The sequence below is a fragment of the Plectropomus leopardus genome, chromosome 20 (assembly GCF_008729295.1).
Source record: "Plectropomus leopardus isolate mb chromosome 20, YSFRI_Pleo_2.0, whole genome shotgun sequence".
In the NCBI taxonomy this organism is placed as follows: Eukaryota; Metazoa; Chordata; class Actinopteri; order Perciformes; family Serranidae; genus Plectropomus; species Plectropomus leopardus.
In genome coordinates this window covers 16,432,362-16,443,821 of record NC_056482.1, presented here as the reverse complement: position 1 = coordinate 16,443,821, position 11,460 = coordinate 16,432,362, and the positions used below count along the sequence as shown (strand labels likewise).

The 11,460-nt window shown below is 38.0% G+C and overlaps 1 protein-coding gene across 2 annotated transcripts in view; it reads right to left on the bottom strand.

The window, feature by feature from the left end:
• Window positions 1-1,184: 1,184 nt before the first annotated feature.
• LOC121959816 (rab GTPase-activating protein 1) overlaps window positions 1,185-11,460 on the bottom strand; it is a 91,178-nt gene continuing 80,902 nt past the window's right edge. For both annotated transcript variants that reach the window (XM_042509320.1, XM_042509321.1), the window contains 3 exons: window positions 8,385-8,456; window positions 5,819-6,019; window positions 1,185-4,506 (listed from right to left, as the gene is read on the bottom strand). In XM_042509320.1, the coding sequence (XP_042365254.1) occupies window positions 4,384-4,506; window positions 5,819-6,019; window positions 8,385-8,456 (396 nt within the window). In that variant the 3' untranslated portion in view covers window positions 1,185-4,383. The remainder of the gene's footprint in view (window positions 4,507-5,818; window positions 6,020-8,384; window positions 8,457-11,460) is intronic.

The following is an 11,460-nucleotide window of genomic DNA, read 5'->3' as shown; positions in this document are numbered from 1 at the left end:
TACGTATCAGATCGCTCTCAGTTTGTTCCTATTAATGATTAATTCTCCATGCATACTAAGGTCTGCTTCGGAGTACCACAAGGTTTTGTGCTTGGACCCCTTGGCAACATTATTAGAAATCACTCTCAACACTTCCATTGTTATGTGGATGATACTCAACTGTACATATCTATGAAGCCAGATGAAACCGATCAGTTATCTAGATTACAAGGATGTCTTAAAGACATAAAAGCCTGGATGAGCCACTTGGTCCCAAACACCTCAGAAACTCTTTTTCTATGGATCTAATTTCTATAGATGGCATTGCCTTGGCCACTAGCACAACTGTAAGGAACCTTGGAGTTATATTCGGTCAAGATTTATCCTTTGCCTCCTATATAAAACAAACCTCATTACTGCTTTGTTTCACTTGCGTAATATTGTAAAAATTAGACAAATTCTATTCAAATCTATACTATGATGTTTTTGTGAATTTTTGTATACTCTGACTCTTTTTAAAATTTTTGAATGACCTACTATAGTGTGACTTTTTTTTGTGACGTTTCACCTTTTCATGCTATTTTGGATGACATAGTGCATTATTACTCATTCATGCAGTTTTGACTTTGACTTTTTCATGCTATTTTGTATGGCCTTCTGCAGTATGACTTTTTTAATGCCATTTTGGATGACATTATGACTTTTAAATGCTACTAGGGACAACATACTATAGTATGACCCTTCTATGCTATTCTGGACCGACATACTATATACTATGACTTTACTAATGCATTTTTTTCACGTGTTTTCGAAGACATACAATAGTATGACTCGTCTGATGCTGTTTTTGGACTCATACTATAGTGTAATTTTTAATGCTATTTTGGGCAACATACTGTAGCATGACCTTTTCATTCTGTTTTTTTACATGCTATATCATGACAATATTTGCCTTTTCAACAGCTTTTTCAACATGTAATATTCTGACATTTTTTGACACAATATACTGCAACATTTTTTGACATAATATACTATGACTTTTTCAACCATTTTTTGGACATGCTATAGTCTTACATTTTCCGACATATTATATTATGACCTTACATTTGCATTTTCATTTCATCATCTACTGAAAGTGTCTGTTGAGCGTTGATTTTTTTTCAAACTATTGAAGACGCAAAAAATGTTAGACATATTTGTGTTTATCTTTATATTTAAATTCATGAAGTATACACAATGCATCCTACACTATTACAATTTCCACACGTTGATAATGTTTTTGTTGTTGGATGATAAAGCTACGTTTTGGCATTTAATTAACCAAACAGCAGTCTGACTAAGAAGCTTGGAGCAAAATAAACATTGAAGACATAAAACATTGTTGTGAATTGAACTGTAGCACGGCAGCAGGTTGGTAGGTACAAGTAGGCAACATTAGTTATAGTTACAGAGTAGAAAATCATAACCAAAAACTCAATATTAACTTTTTAATTTTTGTTATATTCAACCCAGTGCCTTTCGAGGAACGGTCCATTGTTTTAACTTCATCTCAAACTTTCCTCTGATATCAATTCTGAATTTCCAATCAGATTCCACCTTCAAGTTAGATGCAATTTACAGTGACTGTTCATTCAGAAATAATAGCTTTGTTTTTTTTTTTTCCTTCAGTTTAGTATTAGAATTAATTGATTAGAATATTGTTGAACCCTCTTTCTAGTCAGCCAAATATGAAAACACACAAACAAGCATGTTTAAACCTCCCCCAACCCCTTTGGACTGATTTAGAGTGCATGTCAGTTTGACCTCTGACAACTTCCCTCTGAAGTCCTGTGACTGAAAGTGTCACTCCTGTGATACTGATCCACGCCTAAGGTGCAGAGTTTCACTTCTGGCAGTTAACTTTGTGTGTGTGTGTGTGTGCGTGGGGGGGTATATACAGTCAGTGGCCACCTCAATATTTCAATCCTCTCAGTACTGAGTAACATCTGCTTTTGCCTCCTGAACACATTGAATTCTGTGAGGCATGAATTCATCAAGGTGTTGAAAATGTTTCACAGATATTTTTGCCCCATGCTGGTTTGATATAGTCGATCAATTCCTGCAGATTTTTCGTGCTGCAAGATGCGTGTGCTGTGGTTATCCCGTTGTGCCTCATCCCAGAGGTGCTCTTACTGAGTCGAGTGCAGGCAGCTGGAATAAACACAAGTTCCTGTCATGTTACTGGATCTATCTAGAGGTGATGCTTTGTCACACAGCCAAAAAAAGATGCACTTGGACAGTAACCATGTTTTTGGACACTGTGACATTAAGGAACCCCATTGTGCAAGCCAAGAAACTCTTCTCACCATTACAATAGAGTCTACCCTTGAGTCAACACTGTATACAAGCTTTTTACACCAAGTCTGGCCCTCAGAATGATCGCTTCCATCATGTAGCATATCCTAATCATCAGTCACGTGGTTTTGGCAATCACCTACTATTGTCTAATTTTCTTGGACTTAAATGTCTACAATTGATATTAAAGACAAGTCACCATTCAAAAAGTATTGCATGCAGTGCAGAACTTATCTGACTTTGTGGCCTTCCAGTTTGTTTTAAACATAGACATTTTTTAAACATAGACATTTCTCATAGACGAGGCATGTTTTTTTCTTTGCATCTGACTGCACTGCTCCTGTTTCTCACCATCCAGTACAAAGATAACTAGCCTCCATCTAGCACCAACAATCATACCCTCATCCAGATCCAACATCTTGTCCTCTCTGAGTTTTTGTGAGGAAACCTCTTAAACGTGTCTGCGTGTTTGGAAGACTTTATGACGGCTTTAACAAGCAGGTATCCCTAATAAAGTGGCCACTGAGTGCTGGTTCTGTACGCAGCTTTACATGAAACAGTGTATTTCAGTGTTTGTGTGTAGTGGTTAAAGAGATCCCAAAGGTCTGACTGAAGTGTAAAAAGGCCTGACCCTGCGTGACCCTGCCAGTCAAGGGCAAAGGTCAGAGCAGCTGGTGCCAGAGAGTAGGAAGGAGAGGTTTAAAGGTGTGTTCAAGTGCAGAAGGAATTACAACGTTCGGTTAATGTGTGTTTCCATTTTGACTTTACATTTCCCATAAGTGATGTTTATGGTTTGTAACAAGCATTGCACCGCTCAGGGTTTAACAGTGTTCTAACACACATACACAAGGTTGGCCTGGTTTGGAGCTTTTTTTAGTTTCTTTGTGCTGGGACACCCAAACCAAACAAACCTCAAGCATGTTTTATGTCTAGAATTTGATGTGAGCAAAGTTATGTTGCTGTTGGTAATCACAGCAGCTTTTATGCTTCTGTCCTTGCCGTGAATTATCTATTTGTATCCACTAGTATAATCTTTATCGACCTTCAGATCAAGGCTTTGTCAGCAAACTTTTCTTTAGCATCATTCATATAAACATTTGAACATTAAAGGAACAACAGCCGGGGAAACTTTTTTCCCCTTACATGCATGCACACACTCATAACCTTAGTGCTTTTTCTTTCCCTTGGACTTCTACACACTGTCTTGCTCTTTCTTTTATACACACATTTTAACGTTATTTCAGTCAATTATTTTGCATCCAAACACATTTTTTTTTTAGTCTCACGCTCACAAACACCTACACCTCACAGTCAACACAAAACAAAAAAACATGCATACTCTCTCTCTCTCTCTCTCATACACACACACACACACACACACACACACACACACACACACATATGCTCATTACATAAGCACATTCATGTACATACATTAAAAAAGAAAGGTATTGTTCAACGTAAATTAGAAAAAGCTCAGTTTGAAAAGGCGTCTATTAGCTCTCGTACCTAAAACAAAAGTTTTACAGGGACTGGTTGGTCTGTGCCAGTAGTTTAGAAGGGAGCACGCAGAACAGTAAGGAAGGACGGAGTGTTTTCTTTTCTATCCCGTCAGGACAGCAACAGTTCAGATGTCCTACCTTCCTTCTGCGGGTCTTTAAGATCAGCAGTACAAAGACAGAAATAAATGAAGCATTTCTTTCTTCTTTTTTTTTTATGCTTTTCTTTCTGTGACTGGTGGAAGCACATTGTGTCTCTGGTACCGTTGTACTTCATCTTGTGTTTGTCAACCACTTCTCATCAGCACACTTAGCTGGAGTCATCTGGGGTGGAGAGGAGAATAAATGGATGGGGGTGATTTGATCAGGAGCTGTGGGAACAGGGAAATATGAGGACATTCTTGATTAGAGGAACAAGTAGCACAGTCTGTGGTAATGGTCATCCTGGGAATTAACGGTCAGTGTCAAGTTATGGCCTGGTGGGTTAAGTTAGGCGCTCAGAGGTTTCAGCGTGATGTAGCACTGAGCTCCAGACGTGGTCCGGGTAAAACTGGATGACAGGGTTATCAGGTTAGGTGGTCTCCTTGCCCTGGGTCCCAGTGACGGTCTTGATAGAGCTGAGTGTTCGGTTGAACCACGTCTTCTTGGCAGCCTGCACTTCATTGAGTGCAAGACCCAGGTGGTGCTCCAGGTCCTGAATGCAGAGAAAAGATCGCTATGATTATGACAGAACAAAAGCAGTTTAAACAAGTATGCCAATAATTAACAAGATGAAAAAATGTAGTTCAGGCCTCTGTAAGGTTTTTAAATATTTCTAGAATCTATTTTTACCACTTTGCCTTTCCTAAATCTGCAACTTTGATCCAAATTCCCTTACCACTACAACAGACGCCATGAATCATATGAAATCCTCATCTTTCTTTTTTTGACATCATTCCTGATAAACTCTGTTCTCATGATATCTTGTCAAAAAAGTAAATGCACTGTATGTTAAAAAAAAGTCATTTTATAGTGTATAAGTCATAGTATAGTATGTCAAAAAATTATAACATTATAGAATGTCAAAAGGTCATAGTGTCATATAACAGTATAGTGTGTCAAAAAAATCATACGATGGTAAGTTGAAAAGACATGGTGTAGTATGTAGAAAATGTCATGAACATTAAAAAAAATGTTTATACTATTTTGGGCGACATACTATACTATTGCATTTTTATGCCATTTTTTATCTTTATTTTTTTAATTTCTGTGAAATATTCTAGTATGACTTTTTATGCTGTTTTGGACAACATATTTATATGATGACATTCTTATCCAACCACAAACTATAGTATGACTTTTTCATGCTGTTTTTGACAACAAAATATGCTACGACTTTTTTATGTTATTTTACAAAACATCCTGTACTATGACGATGCAATTCTATTTTGGATGATGAACTATACTATCATGTTTTTTTTACAATATGTACAGTATAATATGGTGAAAAAAAAGTCAGTCTTCTTTTAAAAAAACATCATTGCAAGGCATGTCAAAAAAGTCAGTGTTTTTGTTAAAATCATGGTCAAGATCAAAATCAAGATCATGGTAGAGGACATACTATAGAATGATTGACATAATACTGTATGATATTTTTTTTGCATATTTTGAATGACATACTATAGTATGAATTGTTGGGAATATTTTGAAATAATTACTACAGTATGAATTTTTGTCACATATTGGATGACATACTATAATATGACTTTTCCATGCTATTTTTTAAGAAATGCTATACTATGACTTTTTTATGCTTTTTTGGACAACATACTATACCATGAGCCTTCTATGCTATTTTGAAATATATATTCTAGTATGACTTTTTGAGGCTATCATATTGCAAGCTCCTTCAGGATCAGTGGGGTAAAACAACGTGACAACATGTTTTTACTTTAAACACATTTTTCATGCATTTGTGGCTCTCACTTTGTAGTTTGATTTGGGTCAAAGCTGTGTTTTGGGCGTACCTGGATTTTGCACTCAGCCTCCACCAGCTGCAGTTTGGTCTGGGCTAGTTCCAGCTCCATCTCTCTCAGCTGATTCTTCAAACCCTCCTTCTCCTCATCCATCTCCTCGGAGCCCCCAGCAGGTGCTGTGGTCACGGCAGCACGTACGCGACCTTCTTTATTGAAAAGACTACTGCACTTCTCACAGCCTTCCACTTTTGACTTGAGAAAGATAAAAGAAAGATAGAAAAGGTTAGAGGGAAAAAAGCTAATAACTGACATCTATACACCTTTAAGCTTGAGTAGAGTAAAATAAATGAGAGCAAAGGGCAGTGTTGTGGGGGGTAAAGGAACTGTGAAAGAATTCTTCCAGGTTAGATAAAAAATATAGGCCAGCAGCAGCATGCTGTCGGGGAAGAAAAAAAAAAGTGAAAAAAAACGTTGTAACGAAGCTCAAAGAGCATTTTTATAGCATATCGCAGTGTAACGTTTTTAGTGCATTCTAAATTATGACTGTTCATAACATACTATGATTTGTTATGGCATAGTGCACTGAGGTTTTTTGACATACATTACTGTTTCTTTACAATAATATACATACTATAGACACTATATTTTTTTTAATGAAAAACTACACAATGACCTTTTATGGCATTCTTTGCTATGACTTTTTAAAGATGAGACCAGCAGAAAATGTCAACTTTTGTACACAAACAAAAAGTCTAACAGAACAACTAATGTATGCAGTTATCTGCAGCCATGTCCTTCTGTGAGGTGCCCCATCATCATTTTGCAGTAGCAATATTTATATAACTTGAAAAGAGATGGTGCTCTACTTAGTTACTGAAGCATTGCAGCTCATTAGTGTAGTATCCATACGAGCCCACTAAACTCTCCCTCTTCTGTCAGGGCTGCACTCCACCCTGACCTTTTGTCAATGAGCTCTTTTTGGGTGCCCTTGTATTAGATGTGCTATTATTGGGCTCAGAACATTTGTGCAAGCAGCAACAGAAAATCACTGCAAACAAACCCATACTGATTGAGCTGCAAGACAATGTGGAAATTCTACTTGTTCGTTCATTTTAGCACCTATCACTGTGGCAGAGGGGCGTTATTTTTGCCAGATGAGGTAAGCTATTCTGGAGGTGTTTGAAGGTGTAAAGAGCCTCGAACTATTTCAAGGTAATACCAGCGCAGCAGTAATACATACATACAAATGGTAGTTTTAGTGTTCCTGCTTCATTTGCTCTAAGTTTGGCTCAGTGGCAGTGCAGGCTGGGTACTGTTTAGTAGGTTGATTCCTTTGAGACCAGCGCAGATAGATTAGTGCTTTAGCTCACAGTAACAAGCAGCAGTGTCCACAGCGCTGAAGCTCAAAGTCGCGGTGGTCTTTCTTGGTGACAACAATTGACTATGTTAGTTCCGATATTCCCTCAGAATTAATATTTCATAACACTATTACATTTCATTCGGATTAAACTGTCAACTGAGTTTAAAGCTGAATAGTAATCATACATCACGTTTTCAGGGCTCATCACTGCAGAAGTGAATGAGAGCATTAATGAAGCAGCGGAGTGCTTGAGCTGAAATCGTTTCTGTCGTCACTTTAAATAGAATTATAGTGAATAAGTATGTCAGTACATTATTTAAACATTTCTAATTAACACTGTTGTAACTTTGTTATATATTATTCACTGCACAGCACTGTTCCCCTACATCACTTCTAAGTGTGATTCCTGACAGTTATATTAGATTTGCTGCCCTTTTATTAGTTAACTATAAACGAGAGAAAAGAGCACAAGAACAAACAAGATTACAGACTTTCAGACTTTACCTCAAACACACACACAAAGACGCCCCGCTACATCCTTTACAGGACTTGTCCTTTGTGCAATAAACCTGTTTGTCCTTTTGTGAGTCCTTGGGCAGCCCTGACAGAGCTCACTGCCAAAATGGCCTTCCTCCCAGCTACAGTCTAAACAAACAGTACATCAGCCAAGTATGCAAGTGCTGAAAGTGAGATGCCTGGCCCTGGCTCCTTGGCCTAACTCCTAATTCTTACTCAAAAAGCTTATATTTCACAGCCAGGAGGAACAATGAGATGGCAACATAGTCACCAACATACCTGCAAACTCGGAGTGACTGATATAAACATGGACATACCTGCTGGATTTTTTAAATATTGTTACAGAGTGTAGCGACCATGCGTTCTTAAACTATATCTAATTAACTCTGCTTGTGGTAGACAATTTCTGAGACATGAAATACAAATTTAGAAAACATACATCAATGAGATCTATAAAACCCGAATTGAAACACATATTACAAATGTCCAATGACTGCTCCTAAAACTGGAATAATACCAGCATGTCCCACAATCAAAAAATACAGAATAAGTCTTAATTCCCTATATCCAGACAGAATCTGCTTTTTACATCGTCATACTCAGAATAACAGTAGCATCTAAACTTTGTTAATGTTACCCAGCATCATTTGAGGTCTAACATGACTGTTAGTGTAAAGTAACCTGAAATTCAAAAATTAAAAAACAAAACAAGTGTGGGCATATAGAGGTGTGAAAACTCACCCGGATTTTCTCCAGTTCTCCTCGGTTGGCTGTCTGTTGCTTCTCTAGTCGTTCACTCAGCTGGGAGCAGATCTATATGAAGCAGAGACAGTTTTTCATAAAATGTTCAGTTTGGATTTGCGTAACTATAACCTGGCTTCTTCTCCGGAGCATTTGTGCTCCCTTGTTTCGTAGTTTTTTCTGAATCTTGGCTGCGCCTGGATTGTGGTGATGGCTGTGCTGATGCTGTGTTCTTGCCTTTAGCTGTGCGCGTGCTGTGGCCGCACTGATGCTGTACCTCCGGCTCAGCTTGAATCGTGGTTATGACTGTGCTGTTGCTGTGGTCTTATCTGTGGCTGCGCCTGTGTCGGGGCCCTTGGTTGCACTGATGCTGTGATCCTGCTCGACACCTACTTCTACTGCTGTTATTATTAGTCATGCCTCCACTATTAATATACAGGTGACTGTTATCACCACTTAGAGTATTTGCATGTAACATCACATGCTATCATAAATTGCATTCACTATGTTTATTACTATTGCTATATGTTATGTTATTATTACCATTATTGTTGTGCATCTCTCCCCGTCCCTCTTTCTCTTTCCTATATGTCATTTTGTCATCTACTGTAATTTAATTGTTTTTTATGACATCTATTGCACGTCAGTGCGTCCCCGAAAAGGGGTCTCAGTTGCTCTTCCTGAGGTTTCAACCATTTTCTCCCCACGTTACAGGCTTTTTTGGGGGAGTTTATCCTTGGTCGATGGGAGGGTCTAAGGACAGAGGGATGTCGTATACTTTAAAGGCCTCTTAAGGCAAATTGTGATTTGTGATAATGGGCTTTATAAATAAAACTGACTTGACATGGATACTTTCAGACTGTCATCAACATGATAAATAATTCACCCAAAGTCCATTTAATTTCTACTGAGCGATGCAAGGTGACGCTCTGCAGACTTCTGTATCTAGAGCAGCACTGTGTCGGTTAGGCGGAGATAAATTATAAAAAGAAAATTGAATACAGATGCAGTAGCTTGTTTACATTTTTCCATGAATAAGAGGTCAGAAGTTGGGAAAAGTATTTTCAACAATAAAGATGCTTTTATAACACTGTACATGTATCAAATTCTATTTATAAATACGAGTGAAGAACAATGGATCTACTTAAGCTGCAGAATGAAATAATAAAAGCTTGTTACAATAGAGCAAGGATGTGATGTCCAAATAAAAAATAGATTTTTCCACAGAGAAAGACCATAAAGTTTTTTTTTAACATCTATTTTGATTTCTGCCTCTCCTGACTGTATCACCGTGCACAGCCCTGTTTCTCCCTCATTTGGTAAATCAGTCTTTGTGGCAGAGTCCTCATCCTCTTACTGTTAAGTCCATTAGCAGTGTCACAAGGTCCTGTTTTTCCAGCAGGGCTCATCAGATGTACACGCATAAGAATGAATGTGCATCCTTACATATGCCCAATCTCCTTTTCTCCTCCTGCTATACCTACAAGCACACTTGATAGACATACAAACACACACACACACCCACACACTTGTGCTCTAGCTTGTTGGCGAACAGATAGATCGATGTGACATGAGTCATCCTAACGGGGTCATCCCACCTCTCTGTAGACAGAAGATCTATCTTTCTATCTGTTTCTGCTCCCTGCATATCTCTCGGCTTCCCTGTGGCATATACTGTATCTCTCTTTATTCTCCTTTAGAGATCAATCTATACATCTATCTGTGTATCTTTAGCCAAGCAGATATCCATCTCCCTCCTCCTCCATGTCTTTTATCTTTTTCTCCTGTCATCCTCGCCTTCATTTGCTCTCAACTGCCATTGCTGAACCCATCTCTCCACCTTCCCTTCATCACTACTGATCACTTATCCCTGTTTATCTTCCAGCTGCCCTCTTGCCTAATTTATACTTCTGCAGCTGTGCGCCTATGCGTTCTTTGCAGGCTGGTGCGGGCGCTTTTCAGGCAAATATAGTACTGCAGTGGATTACGAGTAGCACGTACTTAAACGTGTGTTGGGACCAGAACCAGAGGTTGCGTCGGACTTTGTTTTAAAAATTCTGTCATAATCTATTATTACCTGTCATTTTGAATTTCATTTTTGTATTTCTCTCAAGAAAATCTCTTACAAGAAAATTTACCCGAAAATAGCACAAAAAATGGAAAATTGGAAAATCAAAAACAAACAGAAGAAAATAACCTCAATCCACACACTAAACCAATGTCGATCCAGGTGTTAAAGTCTTAAAATACTAACAAGCTTATAAATTAGGCATTTGTAGGCTGGGGTATTGTGCTATTTGTTTAAGTGCCAGAGTGCACCTTTGATTCAAGCGCACAGTTAAGTTGTAGTTTGTTTTGGGAGTTATCCAACCACTGTTTTCATGGTGGTAAGTTGACATACATTAGTCGACTATAACTGTCAGTCTACTGTACAATCAGGAATTCACTGTACCATCTCTCAGCCAGTTGTCAGGGATTATTTTTCTTATTTAAAATTTAGGGTGAATGGCGTTAACATTTCCTTCATTCTTGTTACTGCTTTATTTGACACTTTTGTGTTTTTGTGTTTGAGGCATTGTGTTTTTGGTTTGACTGTCTGTCAGGCATATTATTGTGAACAAGGTATCTCAAAAAAATCTTGAGATATTTTTTTCAAATTTGGCACAAATGTTCGCTTGGACTCAACAATGAGCTGATTAAGTTTTGGTGGTCAAAGGTGAAGGTCACTGTGACCTTGTCCGTCTCATTCTTGTGCACGCGTTATCTAAAGAACACCTTGAGGAAATTTCTTTTAATATAACGCAAACGTTTGAGTGGACTCAAGGATGAACAGATTAGAATTTGGTGTTCAAAGGTCAAGGTTGCTGTGACCTTCAATTTGTTTCTAATTTTATATCTTGAATTTTTTCCACAAACAGTCTTATTAGTTATATTAGTTTTAATATTTCCACTCCGAATTTCAACTGGTCCTGCTGTAACTTTACTACCTGGGGTCATTTTTGCATGTATACAGTATGTATGTTTAGAACAGGCATATTGTAAACACATGCTACATTAAGTGCCTTATCACACTGAT